The sequence below is a fragment of the Notolepis coatsorum genome, assembly GCF_963971535.1.
Source record: "Notolepis coatsorum genome assembly, chromosome: 15".
In the NCBI taxonomy this organism is placed as follows: domain Eukaryota; kingdom Metazoa; phylum Chordata; class Actinopteri; order Aulopiformes; family Paralepididae; genus Notolepis; species Notolepis coatsorum.
The window spans coordinates 19,981,899-20,004,203 of NC_140179.1; the positions used below are offsets into that span (position 1 = coordinate 19,981,899).

The window sequence follows — 22,305 nt, forward strand, 5'->3', positions numbered from 1 at the left end:
AACTCCAAGCGCAAGCCCTTAGTGAGCGCGAACACTCTGCAACCGAACGAGAGCGCCTCCAGGCGCAACAAAGGAGTGAGGACGACCGCATAAGACTGGAGGAGAGGCGCCTTCAGACGGAAGAGAACATCGAACGAGAACGCGCCAATGCACAGCGCGAAGCAGAGCGCGACCGGCTGCAGGCGCAGATGATAGAACAATTGATCGCCAGGGCGACACCCCCTCTCTCCGCACGGAGCTCCCGGAGATCATCACGACAAGGGTCTAGGGCACCTTCCCCTACCCGACAAAGCGACCCGGGACCCGGCCAACAGGAGGAACCTGTCTACGTCTCCGAGCCCCCTCCCCGACCGGTCCATACGAGACCCAGCCAACGGGAAGAACCGGCCTACGTCGCCGAGAGACTGACTAGAAGACTCCAGGACCTAGAAGAGGAAGAGGAAGAGGAGGAATATCAAGCCCACCAGCAATAACGTACTCTGGACCAGGAGGCCCAGTACAGCCCCGACTTCAGCCCCGAGTCACTGCACTACAAACCCCCGACCCAACTCACGGGTGAGTTTGACGTACAGTCAGCACCGAGGAACAGCACCTGGGGACCCGGCCTCTGGTACCCACCAAGTACTAACCCACGACCACACGTACGGGGAGACTCGCCCAGGAGGCCTCTTCCCCTACGCTCACCAATGTACCAGCCATCCATGGCATCGTACCTTGGCACACCGACGTTCCCAGACTTTACGCGCGAGGACAGAGCACAGTACATGGAATTACGCATGTGTTTGGAGACTATGATGTCCGATGTCCCCGACGAGTCGTACAAATATGCCATCCTCCTCAAGCATCTCAAGGTGCCCAGAGCGCATAACATAGCGCTGGCATATTCCAACTCAAGCACCCCATACTCCGCGGCTCTGGTGGCCCTCGACCAGCGTTATGGACGCATATGGGATTACGTGATCCAAGAAATACGGGATATCGACCGCCTCCCCCCAGCCAAAGACAATAGAGCACTTGATGACCTCTCTATCAAGGTACAATCCCTAGTAGGGATGCTGGGGTCCCAAAAGGAGAAGGGGAGATATGAACTGTATGCCAATTCTAATGTGGAGCGAATACTGGAGAAGCTCCCTCCAGCCCGCCAAGAGCATTTTCGGCGGCAGAGAGACCACCGTGATCCCAACGGCCCCGAGCCATCCCTCCTAGACCTGGCCGCTTTCCTCGCAAGGGAAGTTAGTAGCCTACGACTGGACACATTCGTGTGGAGTGGATCTAGCCCAAGAGATGGACCTCGGAGGTCCAACGATAACCGCCGGTCAGTGACCGTTATGCACCAGGCCGAGTCAGTACCGCAGCACAAGAACCACAGCACCCCCCAGACCAAGGGGAAGTGGAAGATTGTATGCCAGTACTGTGAAAAGGAACATTGGCTGTCTCAATGTGACACCTTCAAGAAGCTGACCGCTGACGAGGTGAGTCAGTGGATCAAAGCCAACCGCCGCTGCTTCCGCTGCGCGCGCAGCCATATGGCAGCTGAGTGCCGCTTAAAGAAAAGATGCAGCAAGTGCGACGGCGCCCACTTGGAGGTCCTACACGACAGCAACAAGAAGAAACCCGTACCCCCAAGCAGCTCGAGAGTGAACGTCATGTACATAGACCCTGCGAAGAGCGGGGGCTCCCGAGTGCTCTTGAAGGTGGTCCGAGTGATCTTAAGCTACGAGGACAAGGTCATGGACACTTACGCCGTCCTAGACGATGGGTCAGAAAAGACTCTCCTCCTCGCATCCGCCGCAGCCCGGCTGGGTCTGCGGGGGAGCGAAGAAACAATGACAATCCGTACCATTAGAAGAGTCCTGAAGACCATAAAGGGTGAAAATGTCTCCTTCACGATAGCAGCGGTCGGGCAGCCCGAGAAGCAGTATAGCATCACTAACGCCTTCACCAGCCACGACATAGGCCTGTCACAGTACACCTACCCCATCCCAAAGCTGATGGAAAAATACGTGCACCTACAGTAGAAGCCCTTAGAAGTCAGGCATTTACTGCTACTCTGCCACTACTTCACCACTCTGATTTTGTGACTCCTATTGTTCTGGACCGGGCCAGATTTCACACCTCCACGGCTGGGGAGATTTTCATCTTACATTTTTATTCGTCCCAAATGTCCCAGCCCCATCCGATTTCTTAGATTTTTTCACTGTTTATTTATCATGCATTGCAACACTAATATATGGTCAGTACGTCAAGTCAGACTGCCCATATACAAATTATTTTGGGGGTCTGAGGGCAGTAGCCCCCGACCCCCTCCCTGGGGAAGCACTTAAATTAAGTACCAGCCCCCGAAAATTAACACCTGAGTGAGTTCTAAAGTGACATTGGAGTGGTAGATGAGTGGCAGTGGGGACGTGATTCTCGAGGGCTTCTACTGTACGTCAACTACCTATACCGCTCATCGACGACGCCACCCCGACCCTGCTCATAGGATCCGACCACGCACACTTCATCGTCCCAACGGACTGGGTCCACATCGGGCCCAGAGGCTGTCCAGCAGCGGTCGAGACCCGCCTGGGTTGGACACTACAAGGCCCCCTCTCCGGGTCTTCCAACCGACCGACAGCCACTCGCTGTCTCTACACGAGGATAAACGAAGAAGACACCACCCTCTTACAGCACGTCGAGAGGCTATGGACATTAGACGCGATGCCCTTTAGGAATGAAAAGAAACTTGTTCACTCAAAGGAAGACACTTATGCCATAACCCTCCTCGAGCAGAGGACAAAGAGAGTCGAGGTCAATGGAGTGATGAGATACGCAACTCCACTCTTGAGGCGAGAGGGTATGCCCACCCTCCACGCCTCAAAAGAAGCGACAGAGCGATATCTACTGAACACCGAGCGGCGTCTAGCCAAAGACCCCACTCAAGCCACGGTGTACCGCGCTGAGATCGACAAGCTGATCACAGCGGGACACATAAAGAAAATTGACATTCAAGAGGCCGACCAGACGATCGAATCTTGGTACGTGCCCCACCACAAGGTCCACCACAACGGCAAGGATCGCATTGTATTCAACTGCAGCTACCAGATCGGACTACAGAATCTGAATAAAGAACTCTTGCCCGGCCCGACACTCGGCCCCTCTCTCCTCGGCGTACTACTACGTTTCCGCCAAGACAAGGTGGCCATCAGCGGCGACATCAAAGGGATGTTCCTGCAGGTGCGACTAGTGGAGGAGGACAAGCCCTTGCTGCGGTTCCTATGGAGAGAGAGGATCAAAGATGAGCAACCATCCATCTACCAATGGGAGGTCCTCCCCTTCGGAACCACATGCAGCCCATGCTGTGCTACGTTCGCACTGCAAAAACATGTGACAGAAGACCCTGAAGCTGACGAGGAGGTCAGACAAAGTGTAGAGAGGAGTTTCTACGTGGACAACTGTCTGCAAAGCGTCTCGACGCCAGAAGAAGCCGAAGCCCTGCTCAAGCTCCGCGCCTCACTGATCAAAGGCGGCTTTGATCTCCGGCAGTGGGCCAGCAGTGACCCTCAAGTACTTCGCAGCCTCTCCCCAGAGACAAAGGCGACCTGGATGGCGACCACCCCAGGTGAAGCACAGGAAATGACATTGGGCCTAGTCTGGCGCTTCAAAACAGACTCGCTCCATTACAAATACACACCCCTGACCACGGAGCAGGGAAGGTCGACCCCTCTACCGACCACCAGACGGAGCGTATACAGAACACTCGCAAGTCAATACGACCCGCTGGGGTGTATCCTACCTTACACCACTCGGGCGAAAATGATTGTACGAGAGCTGTGGGACAAGGAACAGGGCTGGGACGACCCCATACCCGACCACCTAGCTTCCACCTGGAGAGAGTGGGAGAGAGAACTCAACTCGCTCCAAAATGTGAACATACGCCGAAGCTACTTCCCACCCACAGTGTGGCTGGAGACGTGCCAGATGGACCTGCACGTCTTCAGCGACGCCTCAGAAGTGGCCTACGGTTCGGTGGCTTACTTGCGGGCCCGAGAGGAGGGAGGAGAAATACACACAGCCTTCATCCTGGCTCGCTCAAGGATAGCCCCCCGCAAGCAACAATCGATCCCGCGTCTAGAGCTCTGCGCAGCTCTGGTAGGCGCGCAACTCGCCACGTTAATCCAACGTGAACTCACCATCCCGGTGCAAAGAACAATCTTGTGGTCAGACTCCATGACCGTACTCACATGGATCCAGTTCGATTCTTGTAGATACAAGGTCTTCGTGGGAGTCAGAATCACAGAGATTCAAGACCTAGTAGGATCAGCGTGCTGGAGGTACGTGGACACGAAACAGAACCCAGCCGATGTCATCACACGGGGGATGTCCCTAGATGACCTCACACGTCACAATATCTACAGTGACGGTCCTGAGTTCCTCAAGCTCCCGGAGGAAGAGTGGCCTACCCCCACCCCTCGGGAGGCTAGTCAAGAGGAGGCAGAGATCAAGAAATCTATGTTCTGTGGGTTGACGCACACCACAGTCCCCACTGACCCTAACATAGACGACTGCCTCACCTTTGAGAGTGCGCAGCTAAAGACATTCCTGTGGCACCACCCTGAGGTTCCCCCCACTACCGACATTAACGCAGCGAACTACGAAGAGGCAGAACTCCTTCTGCTACAGCGAGCCCAAAGAGACTCGTTCCCCAACGAGCTAGACTGCCTGCAGGGAACAAAGCCAATCCCGTCAGACAGCAGACTGCTCCACTTGGCCCCCGAGCGCGACACCCATGGCCTCATCAGGGTGGGTGGTCGTCTGAGACGGGCCCCGGACTTAACGGATGACGTCAAGTTTCCTATAGTCCTCAACAGCCGACACAAGGTCACTGAGCTCATCATAAAGAAATACGACGAGGATGTGCACCACGCTGGGGCAGAGAGAGTCTTCGCTGAGATCCGACGTCGCTATTGGATACTGAACGGAAGAGAAGCAGTACGTCGCTTCCAGCGGACTCGACCAGACTGTCGCCAGTGGCGAGCACAGCCCAGTATACCCAGGATGGCCGACCTGCCTCACCGTTACACCCGACCCGTGGCGAGGCTGATAGAGTTGCCGAGGCTCCCTGACTCCCCTGATGACGATCATGACCCACTGACTTTGTAGATTGCCCTACTCCCCACAACAGACGTTGAGCAGTTGACTGGACTATTAATCTGTCTTCCTTTAACTAATTAGGTGTGGACTAATTAGGAGGCGGCTGTTGTGAAGGGCCAGATTAAACTGAGAATATCCCTTTATTAATAATAATAATAATAATGGATAGGATTTATATAGCGCTCTTCTCTGACTCAGAGCGCTTCACAGAGTCCATTATTCGTTCATACACAGTCATACCGGTGGTGGTAAGCTACAATTGCAGCCAGAGGTGCCCTGAGGCAGACTCACGGAAGCGTGGCGAATAATCATCGCCTACGGCCCCTCCGACCACCACCAACATTCATTCACATGCATACACATTCATACGAGGCAAGTAGGTTAAGTGTCTTGCCCAAGGACACAACGGCAGTGGGATGGACATGGGCTTGAGCGGGATTCGAACCACCAACCCTTCGATCATTGGACGACCCGCTCTACCCCTGAGCCACGCTTGATATACTTTGTATATTATTTATATATATATGTGACCGGTGTACTCTCTGACGGCGTTGTGTATTAAGGACGACAGACATGGATGACTGTTGATGGTCTTTATTTTCCTCCTGTTAGATTACAATGCAACACAATGCACCAGCATTAGGAATAGTCATCTGCACTGCAGCACGTGAGCTCTCGGAATCCCCGGAGAGTCTGACTCACAACCAGGAAGCAGGTAAGATGCGTGTCCCGGAGGACCGGAAAAGTAAGGGTGTCGATTTCAAAATAAAAGCCTTAACTCCCAAAAGTGCAATAAAACAAAACGAAAGGAATGAAATCAACTTAAATCAATAAAATAAAACGTTTAGGAGTATTAGTGGAATGTATTAAAGTGTATTTTGTGATGGGGTGTAATTATCTATACAAGGCAACAAGGCACTTGTTACATTCACCCCACAGAATTACACCTACATCGAAGAAAATAAAACTGTGCCTACCTCGTGTCACACTAGTCACAAGCTTACTATGAGAACCACACACTGCGGAACAATCCAACGATACCTGTCACCTAATAAAAGGCCAGGAGGGCACCAGGAGTGGCCAACTCCCACCATACCTCCAGGGATAACGACGGTGCCTTATACACCATCCAGCTACACTTGACCATACCATGACGAGGGCACATACACATAAATAAAACTGTTACTCCTTATCACCACAAAGGACACTGTATCAGGCTGTAAGCGCTATACACAACACTGCAGCTAACCTCACACACGTTTGATAGAGGCTTGTGGCTCGAAGCCCATCATACTCTCAATTTGGACCATTGTCTCTATCAGCCGAAAGACTGGCTTGATGACCCTACCGAACCTGGACGTGTAGTGTTCAGTGGTCTGTGGACCCTGGCTCTGACCAGGCACACTGACACTCATTAGCTCAGGAGTACGCCCTGGTTGTGTGGACACAACACTGTCATCATGCTGGACTACAGCAGGGGGGGAACTCGGTGGAGCAAGCAACAGTGGGGGACTGGCGGCACTTGCCACTGGAAGCTCACTCAGAGCAGGGGACATCCCCTGGGGGGAATACGGACATAGCCCGTCATCCTCACTCTCCACTGAAGACTGCTCTTGCACCCATGATGCGGTGCGATCCCCATCTCCCATGGAAGGCTCTGCTGCCACACTGTCCACGTCTGAGGCGCTAGCTTCAGGCATGACTGAGAGGGAGGCTTCCTCTTGCACCCATGATGCGGTGCGACCCCCATCAGGTCCATCTCCCATGGAAGGCTCTGCCGCCACACCGTCCACGTCTGAGGCGCTAGCTCCAGGCATGACTGAGAGGGAGGCTTCACCAGGCGCACAGGTGTCGCTGTCCGCGGCTAGACCCTCATCATCAAATGACCCGTCCAAGGGGAGGAAGTTGACCTGAAGCAGGAGGTTCCTGTGGACTGTCTTCTCCCGTCCAGTCCGGTCTCTGATCCGATATATGTGGCACTGTGGTCTGGAAGCGATGACGGTGTAGACGTCCGGCTCCCATTTGTCCGCCAGCTTCCGCTTCCCTCTGGCGCCCTTGTTCGCCACCAGGACCCGATCACCCACCGAGAGGGGCAAGCCCTTCATCTTTTTGTTGTACTGGTCAGCCTGATGCGCCTGTTCCACTGAGGTGTGCCTCTGGGCCAACAGCATAGCAGACTGGAGATCGGCCGCCAGGGACTTCACATAGGCATCATAGTCACAGACCACCTCGTCCTGGAGCACATTCTTAAACAGCAGATCAACTGGCAGACGCGGGACCCTCCCGAACATCAGGTAAAAGGGGGCAAAGCCAGTCGTCTCATGCTGTGTACAATTGTAGGCGAAGGTCAGGCTCTGGACCATCTGGGGCCATCTGTGCTTAGACTCCGATGGCAGGGAGCGCAGCATTCCACCCAGGGTCCGATTGAATCTCTCAGTGCCACCATTCCCCATAGGGTGATACGGAGTGGTCCGGGACTGCGTGACCCCTGCTAACTCCAGCAGCTCCGCCATCAACTCACTCTGGAAGTTCGCTCCTTGGTCCGAATGCAGGCGCTGTGGGAAGCCATACACACAGAAATAGTTGTCCCACAGCTTTTTAGCAACCTTCTTCGCGGTTTGGTCTTTGCAGGGGAAGGCGTGGGCCAGCTTTGTAAAGTGGTCAGTTATGACCAGAACATCCACAGACTTATTGTTATTATCTTCAGCTGACCAGAAGTCGATGCACACCAGCTCCAGTGGTGCAGAGGTTATTATGCTCTCCAGAGGGGCTCTGGCCGCCGGCTCTGGAGTCTTGCTGAGTACGCATCTGGGACAGTTCCTCACATGGCCCCGCACATCCTTCTCCATGTCATACCAGTAGAAACGCTGACGTACGAGAGACAGCGTTCTAGGTTGACCTTGGTGACCAGCCAAGTCATGCACTCCAGACAGCGCCTCCAACTTCAAGGACTCAGGCAGAACATACTGGAACCTCTTGTGCCTGGTCATGTGGTCCTTCGTAACCCTGTACAATATGCCGTTCTGCATAGCGAGCCTCTCCCACTGCTTCAGCATCCTCAAGGCGGGCTGATCTTCCTAGCAGCGCTCGCGTCTGGAGGGTCTGCGGCCCCTTTCAACGTAAAAGATGACTCTGGAGACGGTGGCGTCTTTTCGCTGGCGGGCCTGCAGATCGGCCAACGACAAGGAGGAGACTGCGTCGTGGTCGGCAGTGACAACAGTGGACAGGTGACCCGCCATAGATACTGCCCTGTGTCTTGGTGCAGAGTCCCAGTCCTCCTGGGAGGAAAGCACCGTGGAGGTCTCATCCGCCGACATGGACACATCAGCAACCGCACATCCAGAAGGGGTCACTAGAGCTAGGGGCTGGCATGTCAGACGGAAGATATCCTGCACCCCCCTGTTCTCCACATCACACACCTGCTCCAGAAGAGCGGAGTAAGGCTCGGTCAAGAGACGCCGGCTGAGCGGCCTCACGAAGGGATCTCTGCTCAGCGCATCGGCCACTGTATTCAGCCTCCCAGGCACATGCTTGATGTCGAAGCAGTAAGGGGCCAGCTTGGACACCCAGCGCTGCTCGCATGCGTCAAGTTTAGGCTTGGTCATGATGTACGTGAGTGGATTATTATCAGTCCACACAGTGAACTTGTGACCCTTGAGCCAGTGACTGAATTTGTCACACACTGACCATTTGAGGGCCAGGAACTCCAGTCTGTGGGCAGGATAGTTCGCTTGACTGCGGCTGAGCGACTTGCTCGCAAAGGCGATTGGTCTGGCCTTTTCCTCCCCGACAGGGACTTGAGAGAGCACTGCTCCAATACCGTCCAACGACGCGTCAGTGGAGAGGATGAACGGCCTCTCAAAGTCCGGGTGAGCCAGCACTACACATTCGACGAGCGCCCTCTTGAGCTCCTCAAACGCAGTCTCACAGGCGGGAGTCCAGTCCTCAGGAGTCAGCTTCCGGAACGTACCGGCTCTCGTACGACCAGCACTGGTCTTCCCTTTTCTCTTCTGGCCAGCTGTCAAGGCGAAGAGGGGCTTGGCTATACTGGAGCAGCCATGTATGAAATTTTGGTAATACAACACCATGCCGAGGAAGGATCTCACTCTCTTCTGAGCGGGAGTGCGGCCATCCGACTCCATCAGATCCTCTCTCTGGAAGCCAGAGATGACGGAGACCTTCTCTTGGTCGACAGAGACTCCACTGGCATCGACCACATGACCCAGGAACCTGACCGACCTCTGTAAGAAGTTACATTTCTTCTGTGCGAGCTTGAGGTTGTTCACTCTGAGTCTGCAGAAGACCACCTCCAATCGCTTCAACGCCTCCTCCTCAGACGGCGCAAACACCAGCAGGTCGTCCAAGTAGCACAAGAGGCTGGAGTAGTTGAGGTCGCCAAAGATGCCGAGCATCATACGCATGAAAGATGCCGGACTGTTGCACAGGCCTTGCGGGAGTCTGTTGTACTCGTACAAGCCCAGTGGTGTTGTGAAGGCAGTGTACCGCCGGTCAGACACATGGAGAGGGACGTTGTAGAACCCTGAGGTCAGATCCATGGTGCTAAAGAAAGCGTTCCCACCAAGGGCAGCAAGGCAGTCGGACTGATGGGGCAACGGATGAGCATCTTTGACGGTCTTTGCGTTGAGCCAGCGGAAATCCGTACAGATCCTGAGGTCTCCATTCTTCTTCCACACCATGACCAGAGGTGAGGCATACTCGCTCATCGACTTGGAGATTATCCCCTTCACCTCCATCTCAGTCAACACCTCTCTCAGTTTGTGATAGTCAGCTGGGGGGACACGCCTAAAGGGCAGGCGGAACGGACGGTCGTCCGAGAGGTGGATACGGTGCACAAAGTCTTTGACCTCTCCACAGTCCAGCTTGTCCTTGGAGAAGACATCTTGATACGTCACCAGTAGGTCAGCTAGCCTCTTCTTCCCATCAGGAGACACCTCACATGACTTGATGTTCACGTCCTCCAGTCCACAGTCGGCCAACATCTGCTCAGCATCTAACGAGGAGCCAGGAGAGGCGGAGGAGCTGGAGACACCAGACTGCTGCTGACACAGGCCCTGAGTGATAGACAGATCTTCAACAGCAAGACAAGGTGAGACATCAGCCAGTTTGGCATTACGACGGAGCGTGATGGGGCTCTGTGTCGGGTTCAAGACCTTCATGGGGACCCAGCGGTCGCCCCACATGGGAGTCACCACTCTCCCCACTATGATGTCGCTGAGGTGGGCTCCACAATGACTGTACTCCCCGGAGACACATGTGCACTGGCTGGTAGCTTCCCCCACACTAGATACTCCTGCTGAAGGAGGAGGGTAACCGCCTGGCATAGCTTCACTGTGCCTATCACCCCGGGCGGGTCTGGGCCCGACCAGCGGGAGGTGCAGCTTAAGAGCTCAAGGAACTTCTCACACTCAGGGTCTCTGTTTCTGCAGGACACAAGCTCCCAGTACTTTTCAGTCGACTTCAGCCTTTGGAGAACGGACTTGATTACATTAGTGCCAATTATAAACTCGTCTCTCTGACCTGGCACAACCAACGTAGGAACCACAAATTTTGACCCACAAACTTCAATCTCCAAATCATAGACACACTTTGGTCGAGTAGTCAAGCCACCACAACCAACCAGCACCACATTCACAGGTGCCGGCTGGACACGAGGGAGAACACCAGCGGTTTGTAACTTTTGTTCAGCCTCCTCACTGAGCGTGCATGACAATCCAACATCCCCCTCAATGTGTACTTGTCACTGACTAACACTGGAGCATAAAACAGTTCACTAGCTCCGTTCACTCTCTGTGACCCAACAAAGATGGCTGTTTCGTTTTCTGGAAGTAATCTGCAGCTGTTTACATAGATGGCTTCTAAGTCTGGTTCTCTCTCGAGGGTTTCATTCACCTTGCCCATACTATCCCTCTCATTGCATGGGCTGGCTAGTTTAAAGGGGCAGCATTGACAGGATGGGTCTGAGCGGGTCTGTTGGAGGGAGATGCTGATCCAGCTGATGGCTGGGAGATGCCAGGGCATGAGTCCTCATAGTGACCAGGGCGGAAACAGCGGTGGCACAGCCGATAGAGCATACAGTGTTGATAAGTGTTATGCCTGCTGTCTTGACACACTTTGCATGGGTCGTGCTGGTTGTGCGGGTAACTCTGCTGATTCGGTCTGGCCTGGTTGCGCGAATAACCCTGCTGACTCGGTCTGGCCTGGTTGCGCGAGTAACTCTGCTGACTCGGTCTGGCCTGGTTGCGTGAGTGGTACGTCTGCCCATTACTTGGCTGGATGTGGGAGCGAGACGGCTGACCAGGCTGAGCCTGTACTGCTGGGGCCAGCGAGGCCGAACACAGTGAGAGCACACGGTCTAACAAGTCAACCACCTGATGAAGGCCAGGGTCTACAGAGGGGGGACACGCCGGGGCAGGAGTCATTAAGATGGGTGTAGGAGGGCTGAGGGCCTGCGCTGCGGCTAAGACCCTGTGGGGCTCACCAAGCTGTTCATGAGAAGAGCCAAAGGAGGGAGGCTGCTGTGACTGCACAACAACAGAAGACTGCTGGGCCCCACCATACAGGACAGGAGGGGATGGGCCACCAGCCATGGGGCTCTGACTGCATGCCGAGATGTTAACCTGCTGTGCCCGTGAACTGGATCTCCTTTGGTCTCTCTGGTAACCATCTAGACGCTCCTGGACCTCAGCTGCAGTCCACTGCTCCACAGGCTTCAGCTGGAAGGACATAGCTAGACTGGGATCTGGGCAGTGCGTGATCAACATCATCACGACCTCGGCGCTCGCATCATCAACACACCGACCCCGGCGACGTAGACACTCATCTGCAACATCGATTGCTTTATTCAGCCGGACCCAGTAATCCATCACTCCCTCACTAGGCCTGGGAACCATGGCATAGAAGTCGGCCATGGGCATACTGGAGTATGTCAGCTCGCTGAAGTTACGCTTTAAAATGTCAAACACAGCTGCAGGGGTCATATTGGCAGACAACTCAGGCCGGCTACGCAGTGACACCTTCACTATGTCTCTAGCTTTACCAGTCAACCTGCCCATCACTAGATCACACAATTCTCTGTCGGTTTTACAACTCGTTCTAGACAGATACACTAGCATCATGTCTTCCCACTCATGTATGGAGACTGGCTCAGTGCGATCACCTCTGAAGAACGGAGGTGGTTTAGTCTCCGCCTGAACTATTACTTTCATCCTTGACATGTCTGCACACCCAGAAAAACATTGTGGTTGGGGTGCGGGGACCTTGGGCTCAGGGGCGGGGACCTGGGGCTCAGGGGCGGGGACCTGGGGCTTATAACTGGTCTGGTGCATGGCATGCAGAGTAGATGCAATTTGTTCTCCTATCTGTATGGCAAGGTCTGTGACGAGGCTGCCTAAATCCTCTGACCTAGCGAGTTGCGGGGCTGCATCATTGCCATGCGTGATTGGAGTAGATGTGGCCACTGGCCCCACTGCTTCAAACACTGACTGGCGAACTGTAGACTGACTCAGTTCCACAGGTCTTCCCCTCCCACACATAAGAGCTGACTGACCCCTGCCATATACAGGCATCATACCCACCATCTCCAGATCTGGTGGTACTTCTTCAGACATGTTCAAGAATAAAAACAAAAATGCTTTAGAGGGCTATAAACAAAAGAGAAGTATGTGTGAATGTGTTAAATGGCCGCTCGTTACTGCTCAGACTTTAAACACTAGACTACACACGAATACATGTAGGCTACTGTATGGCTATCCATTCACAATTTACCAGAACAGATGGGGGGGAAAAAACTATATATATATATATATCTCATCACCAGCCAACCATATAAACAAATTAGTTCCCAATTATATTTACAGTGGGCATGTGTTAGATAGCAACACTTGTTACTGCTCAAACTTTGAACATTAGACCATAGGCTATCTATTCACAATACATAACAGATGAAAGAAAAAGGAAAAAAAAGAAAATACAATGGTCTTGTACAACTAGTGTCGTTTCCAATTACTGTATCATTACAATAATATTTACAATTACAATCTATAGAATATTATTATCAAACAAAAACAACCAATATCACATATGCGCTTATCCTATGCGCACACGTTAACGTTCGACGTTGTACTCAGCACAGCCAGTTGAATGAAGAAGCGGCGTGCAGACAGCGTCCCCGGTGGACAGACGAGCGTTGTCCGTTGTCCGAGGTCTAGCGGCACCAAGTGTGACCGGTGTACTCTCTGACGGCGTTGTGTATTAAGGACGACAGACATGGATGACTGTTGATGGTCTTTATTTTCCTCCTGTTAGATTACAATGCAACACAATGCACCAGCATTAGGAATAGTCATCTGCACTGCAGCACGTGAGCTCTCGGAATCCCCGGAGAGTCTGACTCACAACCAGGAAGCAGGTAAGATGCGTGTCCCGGAGGACCGGAAAAGTAAGGGTGTCGATTTCAAAATAAAAGCCTTAACTCCTGTTGTGAAGGATCAGATTAAACCGAATATGTATATTTATTTATATATATATATTTAATTGTATTTGTATATCGTTTGATATCCCCTGTATATTCCTTGTACAATATGCATTGAATATCCCCGTTTCTACTAAACAGCCCATAATAGTTTCATTCTACCATTGGACGAGAACCTGGCGCCAGGTTGCCATACCCCCTAGGTTCAAGTTCAATCGTGCCGCCTAACATGTCGAGGCAACCCCCGGTTCCGCGCAGTAATATGCCAGGCGAAATACGTGTGGTACTATTTGTTCATAGCGCATATATATATGGCGCTCGTAAAGTAGAACTTTCTTTTTAGTCCAGTTCTTTACCCTCCAACAGAGTGACAGACGCAAAAGCCTCCCCACGAAGCACGTGCGGTGTAGTAGGGCCTACTTGGCCCAGAATAGGCATTGAGATATCGTGTAGATTAATAGTTGAATGGTCATAGTTTGGCACCATACCGTCGAGTTGGACGTATTCTATTAAGCTAATAATAGTCTATTTATGTATGGTGCATCGTTCGGTTTGAGTTCTACAGTTATCAGTACCCCCATCGTTCCTGACGTTATCTGGACGCTTATCCAGGCTGGTCAGACCCCTAGTGGTGATTGCATCCGAGGAGCTCCGGGTCAAGAGCGACTGGACCTGTATATTGGATTACTCTACCCGACGACGGCGAGCCTTCCACGGCTCTTGGATTATGCTTTATGTGCTTTGATTATTCCATGGATAAAGGCCAACACTGTCGAGTGTTGGAATTACCCCCCCGGAGAGGACTACAGGTGAGGCGGCGCTCTACACGTGAGGTCGCACCACGTCTCTCCGTTGTGGACCGGCAGATACCGTTCCACAGAGGGTCCAGCTGTGTTCGTCTGCGGCCCGAGGTTCTGTGGGCACTGGGTCTAAGACTTTGGATTCTCCCAAGACACCGTCGGCCAGATGGGATACCGCCAGCGACTTCTCTAACCCCCCCCTCCTACTGTCTTACAACCAGCGGGACCCCCCCCCCTTAGTGTATCCAGCTATAATCATTTAAGTACTATCGCTATCGTTTCCTAAATATTCCAGGTTGTATACTTACTCCCTGCGCAACCAGAGATTGGACATTCAATGTTGATTTACCTACGAATACTCATTTGCCATAAAAGTGCATACTTAACATTTCAAATCATAAATGTAATTAAGTGAATGTTGTATACACCCTTTGCTGTATTAAATATTCGATTTGGTCCATTTGTGTTGGTTCGTTTCATCAGGTGGGAAAGTGTTCATCATACTTATATCTTGTACTGGGTGGCCAGAAGTTAAAGTACATGAGGTAGTGGTATTAAATATCATATCTAACAATACAGTCAGGGAATTGTACCCCTCAGCTACAACTCCCAAAAGTGCAATAATACAAAACGAAAGGAATGAAATCAACTTAAATCAATAAAATAAAACGTTTAGGAGTATTAGTGGAATGTATTAAAGTGTATTTTGTGATGGGGTGTAATTATCTATACAAGGCAACAAGGCACTTGTTACATATACACGGAATATCCCTTTACCTGCGTTCAGACCAGAGTAATATTCGCTCTCCTATTGGACAGCGCCCCCAGGCGCCAGCGCGCAAGCCCCCAACGGCAAGTTCAAAGACAACTGCAGGCATGTCGGAACATGCCCGGAGTCAGCGTAGTAATACGAGACAAGGACTGAGGTTGGGACTAGATATTCACTTAAGTATAAATACAGCGCAAGGTGCGCACACCGTGCTTAGTCGCTTAGTTCAATTCAGTTACGTTCAGTACCTTACCCACCTTCACCACGAGTCAACGTGCAGTGAAGTGACAAACCTTGCATCTAACAGAGCATTGAGAACCGCGTGCGAATAGAATGATAAAAGTGTCAGAGTTTAATGAAGTAACGTTGAGTTCGACTTAATCTAATGTGAAGTAAATAGTCGATCATTTATTGTATATCGTGCGGCCACAGTTCTTTCGTGTGTAACATTACCCAGCGGTTCGTCGTGTCTTTAGCTAGTGTACTTAACCAGGCTGTGTGGCCTAAATACGTCGCCCACACCCGAGGAGTCCTAGGCGGAGAACCGTTGGACATGTACACAGGAGAATCGGCGTCGGCGATTGCAGAACCATTCCTGGTTGGATTATATTGATTTGGGACGTGGTACCCGGAGAAGAGCATCGTTGATTTCCACTATCGTTTGGGATTCAACCTCGTGAGGATTACAACTCGGGCCTGCCTCGTGGACGGGGCTGGCTAGCTGTCATCAATGCTGTCGGGCATTTGGATTACAATTATTGCTTTTGCTGCTGATCAAGGGAGTTTACAAGGACCGACTCCTGTACCTGGAGTCTTTTTATTCCTCATTGAATCAGACGGAGTACCCGAACATTCCTCTACCCTCCAGGCCTTACACCCCGGAGGGAACCCATTGTCTCAGTCGGTACCAGTGTTGCCCTATATAATTGCTACTATACGACAGGTGGTGTCAACTTAGACCCATCGTAGGATTCCTGCTATTCTTAGTGACTCATGCTCTTGACTGACTTTACGTATATTCTTCGCCATACAAGCGCGACCCTAATTCTCATTCTGTAACCTAACGTTGCCTAATAATAATAAATTACCCTCAAATACTATTTCTTTGTCAATGCCGTATTCTTGTGGGTGTTTACCATCTATATTTGATGTACTGTCTGGCCAGTAATTAAAGTACATAACTAGCAGTGGTTTAATCTATCACAATCTTTAATACAGTCAGGGTTTTGTAACCCCTCAGTTACACAAGTGGATTCCTAGATTATATGATTTTGATTTGGGGCCAAGTAGGACTTCAGTTTTGTCCTCATTAAATTTGAGAAAGTTATCGTTCATCCATTTGTTTATTGCTGACAGACAGTTGGTAATGGAGTTTATGGCTGTCGCATCATTTGGTTCAGCAGATATGTACAATTGTGTATCGTCCGCATAGGTGTGGATTGGAAATCTATACCATACTCTCTGATGATGTTGCCGAGCGGTAGCATACAGAGAGAAAAGAGTAATGGACCTAAACAGCATGCCTTGTGCAACCCCATAGCGACTCTTATGTTTATCTGATGTATTTTTGATAAACTCCTGTCTTGTCCTGTGTCCACCACTTTACGTTCAAGGCCTAAATGAGCCATATTGTAGGGTTGAACGTAACAGTCTCCTAGACTAATATAAAACACCCTTCCTCTGATATATGTTTTGATCCAGTTCAACATGCAGCCAGAGAAACCAAAACGCTTTTCAAGTCGATTAGGATGTTGTGATCAATAGTATCAAAAGCTGCACTGAGATCTAATAGGATAAGGATGGAGAGTTGAGTCTGAGGTCACTAATTACCTTGTGAGTGCAGTTTCCGTACTGTGGTATCTTCTGAAACCTGACTGAAAGACTTCTAAGATGTTGTTTTCTTTAAGATAGGAATTTATTTGGACTGAGACTATTCTTTCCAATATTTTACTGATAAATGGTAAATTTGATATTGGTCTGTGGTTTGCTACTGTGTTGTTATCCAATTTAGGTTTCTTTAATAGAGGCTTTACAACAGCTGTTTTAAAGGCATCTGGGAAGATGCCAGTTTTAAGAGATGTGTTTATAATGTCCAGGATCAATATCTGAGGTTGTGGAGTTTGCTTCTGAGACAGTTTTACACAGTTCGCTTAGTGTGATGCATGTAAAGTTACTCATGGTTACATTGCATACTTGACTGAGATCCGCCATTTTTCATCAGATTGCAACGCCGTTTTTTGCTAGACCTTCACAGAAAGGTAGATAAACTAACTGTGTTCTAATTTGTGGTAGATAATCCCAAAAATAATATAAATAAAAAGTTAATCGACAAGTAATTTGATTGACAGGAGCTGGCTTGAGCTGGGTAGTGTCATTTTTCGAAATTCCAACGCCATTCGAAAGCCCTGGGTCTCCTCTCCTCATATGACTACAAACAAAATGGCGCAGCACATTTCCTTCTGTCGATATTTGCTAGTTTCTGAATACATTTCCAAAACTCATATTTCACTAATAAACTGAAGCTAAGCTAGGTACTTAGCTGGTGATGGTGGGCCTTGTTGTCTTTCGCTGGTCGCTTCACAACCGGGGTCTAGAGTACTGTCTCTTTATGAAATATCCTCATCTTCAGCAGTGCAATCCTCTCTCCAGGTGCCCGACACAGTCCTTTGTGTTTAGCTGACAAGACGGAGACTCCCTTCACCTCCCTTCACCTCCCTAGTCCTCCCACGGAGAGATCCTGCTACGCTAGTCCTTTCGACAATGCACTGCGGTCATAAATCTGAGTAATATAGATTAAAGGTTCTAGAGAACTACTATCATAGGAACTGGAAGTCTGAGTATTTAGAATTGAAGGGTTATAATTAGTGCTGTCAGGTGATTACAAAAATTAATCTAATTAATTACAGGATTTGTAATTAATTAATCTAATTAATCGCATTTTAATCGCATAACCATTTTATGCCTGATATTCTATATTCTATAATCATATTTCAAATTGCATGTGTCCGGATGGCAGAATTCAGTACTGTATCTACAAAACCTTCTGTTTAATCATCTTCCATCTATTAATTTGCTTAGATTTTTCAGGTCTGGTAAATTTGAGCATAGTGTTATTCACAGTCAAAGATAAAAAAAAATGTAATTGATATTCTCATTTGGTTCATTACAATTTACTCAAGCCTAGTAACAGACACAGTATTTATGACACTGGGAATACATTCCCTGAGATCCATAGATGTCCCTAGAATCAGATACCAAGAACATGCAAATGGACCATATAAAAAAAAGTCTGTAAATGTGTATTCTACGTTCTTATGGAATGAATGAGATCAAAAAAAAATTTATATAAAAAAAAAAAAAATGTAATTAATTTTGAGTTAATTTTCATAACGTGATCATTTGCTGTGTAATTAATTAATCTAATTAACGCGATAAACTGACAGCCCTAGTTATAATTAATCATTAATTATAAGGTTAAGGTAGCAATAGGGCAGAGCGACAGAAAAAATCAGCCGACAGCAAGAAAGCAGGAAGTAATGAGGTAGAGATGTGCAGAAACGAGGTAGGGATGTGGAGAAACGAGGTAGGGATGTGGAGAAACGAGGTAGGGATGTGGAGAAACGAGGTAGAGATGTGGAGAAACGAGGTAGGGATGTGGAGAAACGAGGTAGGGATGTGGAGAAACAAGGTAAGGATGTGGAGAAACGAGGTAGAGATGTGGAGAAACGAGGTAGGGATGTGGAGAAACGAGGTAGAGATGTGGAGAAACAAGGTAAGGATGTGGAGAAACGAGGTAGAGATGTGCATAAATGAGGTAGAGATGTGGCGAAACGAGGTAGGGATGTGGAGAAACGAGGTAGAGATGTGCAGAAATTGATTGATTGATTGATTGAAAACTTTATTAACAGATTGCAGAATGGGTACAATACAGTACAGCTCAATACACACAATTGTTAAGGGGATGCAGACCAGAGAAAGGCTTTCGTCTTGTTTACATCAGGGTCCCCCATTTTCAATTCATCAGGACATATATGACATACATCACATACAGATAGACAGTACTGCTACATCTATACATTTATGACATACCAGATTTGCAAATACAGTACTGTTTGTGATACAAAAGGAGTCAAGAAAAGGGAGTATATACATTTGACGTAGAAACTGTACATTGGAGGAGGTTGGGTGGGGTTGTGTGGGGGGGGTTGGGTACATTGGGATATTGACAACCATACTGGGTAATCTACATTAGAGGTGGTTGGGGGGGGGGGGGGGGGGGGGGGGGAGAAACACTGTATAAACAAGCAAAACTGTACATTGGGGACACACACACACACTGTACAAACAAGCAAAATTGTACATAGGAATATTGACAAAACCATACTAGGTAAATTACTGTACATTGGAGGGGGTTGGGTTAGGACATTTACATTTTTAAATGAGGTAGAGATGTGGAGAAACGAGTTAGAGATGTGCAGAAATGAGGTAGAGATGTGGAGAAACAAGGTAGGGATGTGCAGAAATGAGGTAGGGATGTGCAGAAATCAGGTAGGGATGTGCAGAAATCAGGTAGGGATGTGCAGAAACGAGGTAGGGATGTGGAGAAACAAGGTAGGGATGTGCAGAAATCAGGTAGAGATGTGGAGAAACGAGGTAGGGATGTGCAGAAACGAGGTAGAGATGTGGAGAAACGAGGTAGGGATGTGGAGAAACAAGGTAGGGATGTGGAGAAACGAGGTAGGGATGTGGAGAAACGAGGTAGGGATGTGGAGAAACAAGGTAGAGATGTGGAGAAACGAGGTAGGGATGTGCAGAAACAAGGTAGGGATGTGGAGAAACGAGGTAGGGATGTGGAGAAACGAGGTAGGGATGTGGAGAAACGAGGTAGGGATGTGCAGAAACGAGGTAGGGATGTGGAGAAACGAGGTAGGGATGTGGAGAAACGAGGTAGGGATGTGGAGAAACGAGGTAGGGATGTGGAGAAACGAGGTAGGGATGTGGAGAAACGAGGTAGGGATGTGCCCACCTGTGCCCTCCCCTCCCAGAGCAAGGGGAAGAAGGCAGAGTAGGACCCGTTGAGGTGGTCCACCAGCCGCCCCGCCACGCCCGCCACCAGCTCCGGGTCGTGCAGCCGAGCAACCAGGACGTCTCCCCCGTAGCGCTTGGGATTACCCTGGAAGTCGAACATCCGGATGACGGCCTCCAGCCGCTCCCCGACACGCCACCCTCTGCCTCCCTGTCGTGGGGGGGGGAGGAGGGTGAAGCTGCTGTGCGCGGGGTCGCTCGTCTGGCTCAGCGGTCGAGGCGTGACGTCCGGAGGCTCGGGCCAGGCGATGGAAGCGAGGAGAGAGCGCTCCTCCAGAGCCTCCTCGGGCGAGGGCTCCTGGCCGCGGTAGCTGCATGCTCTGTGGGCGGGTTGAGGCGCCGGAGCACAGGTAGAGGTTGAGGTGACGCTTGCTCTGTGGGCGGGTTGAGGCGCCGGAGCACAGGTAGAGGTTGAGGTGACGCTTGTGTGGATTTCATCCTGAAAGGGCAACAGGTGAGGATGCAAAACGTGACATGTTTAAAGTAAGGCTGGCAAAGTTAAAGGATAACTCCACTTTTTTTTTAAATTAGCTTATTTAACATCTTCCCTGGAGTTAGACAAGAAGATGCATACCTTTTTTGTCTCTGTGCGTGCATTTTAGCTTTGGGAATAGACGCTCCGTTAGCATAGCTTAGCTTCATCACTGGAAGTGGGGGAGGACAGTAGCCTTACAGTGCCTTACAGTGTATTGCAAGGTCTGACATTGACCAAACTTGATATGCATGACCTTGGTGGGCTCTAGGTCAACTCCTGAAAAGGGGGTCAATGTCAGACCTTGCAATCAAAAGTTAGGGGCGCACTGAAATTATGGCAAGGGTTATTAGCCCCCTAACTTTTGATTGCAAAGTCTGACATTGACCCCCTTTTCAGGAGTTGACCTAGAGCCCACCAAGGTCATGCATATCAAGTTTGGTCAATGTCAGACCTTGCAATACACTGTAAGGCACTGTAAGGCTACTGTCCTCCCCCACTTCCAGTGATGAAGCTAAGCTATGCTAACGGAGCGTCTATTCCCAAAGCTAAAATGCACGCACAGAGACAAAAAAGGTATGCATCTTCTTGTCTAACTCCAGGGAAGATGTTAAATAAGCTAATTTAAAAAAAAGTGGAGTTATCCTTTAACGCGATATTAACGCTCAATTCTTTTGACGCCACTATTTTATTTAACGCACGATTAGCGTTACAATTTTTCTAATTATTTTTTACTCAGGTGTATTATTGATACTCTCATTGATACTATGTTATTATTATTTTTTTTTCATCCTGTTTTTCTGTGTTTTTCTCCCATCCCAATTTTAGTCTTTATGCCAATTCCACCCTCCCCCACTGGTCGGTCTAGGGAGCCCTGAAGTCTATCAGATGCTTCCTCTGAGACATAGGAGTCAGCCAGCCACTTCTTTTCACCTGCCAGTGCGGACTCTCATTGGTGAAGTGTAACGCGTGGGAGGTCACACTACCTCTCCCAGATCCTCCCCTTGCTGTGCAGGCGCCCTGACCGACCTGTAGGAGTCGCTGTACAACGACCAGAATACCACCCTACCGGCTTCCCTCCCGCTGACTCTGCCAATTGAGCCAGTATGACGGCCGGCCAAGCCGGAGGCACCGCTGACAGCCAGATTCGATACCAGTGTCTCTCGCGTTGGTGACAAGCGCTTAGTCCGCTGCGTCACCCTGCCGCCCATATACTATGTTTGTTTCTGACTCAAAGTGTGTGAGAGAGAGAGAGAGAGAGAGAGAGAGAGAGAGAGAGAGAGAGAGAGAGAGAGAGAGAGAGAGAGAGAGAGAGAGAGGTGGGGGGGGGTGGGTGAGAGAGATGAGGAAGGGGCAAGAGAGAAAGAGAGCTGGGAGAGTGTGTGTGTGTGTGTGTGTGTGTGTGTGTGAGAGAGAGAGAGAGGTGGGGGCGGGGGTGTGAGTCCTCAGCCCTTGTGTGGGTGAATGTAACAAGTTCCTAACATTTTCTTTCTCCTATTATTTCATGCACTTTATTCATTGTTTTAAATTATTATTTTCTTTTAAGTTATTTTGT

At 50.0% G+C, this 22,305-nt stretch overlaps 1 protein-coding gene across 1 annotated transcript in view; it reads right to left on the minus strand.

Moving 5' to 3' along the window:
* LOC311241962 (NXPE family member 3-like) overlaps nucleotides 1-21,961 on the minus strand; it is a gene marked incomplete at both ends in the record, with an annotated part of 62,815 nt that extends 40,854 nt beyond the window's left edge. Inside the window, 2 exons of the mRNA XM_084330920.1 lie at nucleotides 20,220-20,717; nucleotides 21,950-21,961. Coding sequence (XP_084187046.1) covers nucleotides 20,220-20,717; nucleotides 21,950-21,961 — 510 coding nt within the window. The remainder of the gene's footprint in view (nucleotides 1-20,219; nucleotides 20,718-21,949) is intronic.
* Between the last annotated feature and the right edge of the window lie 344 nt (nucleotides 21,962-22,305).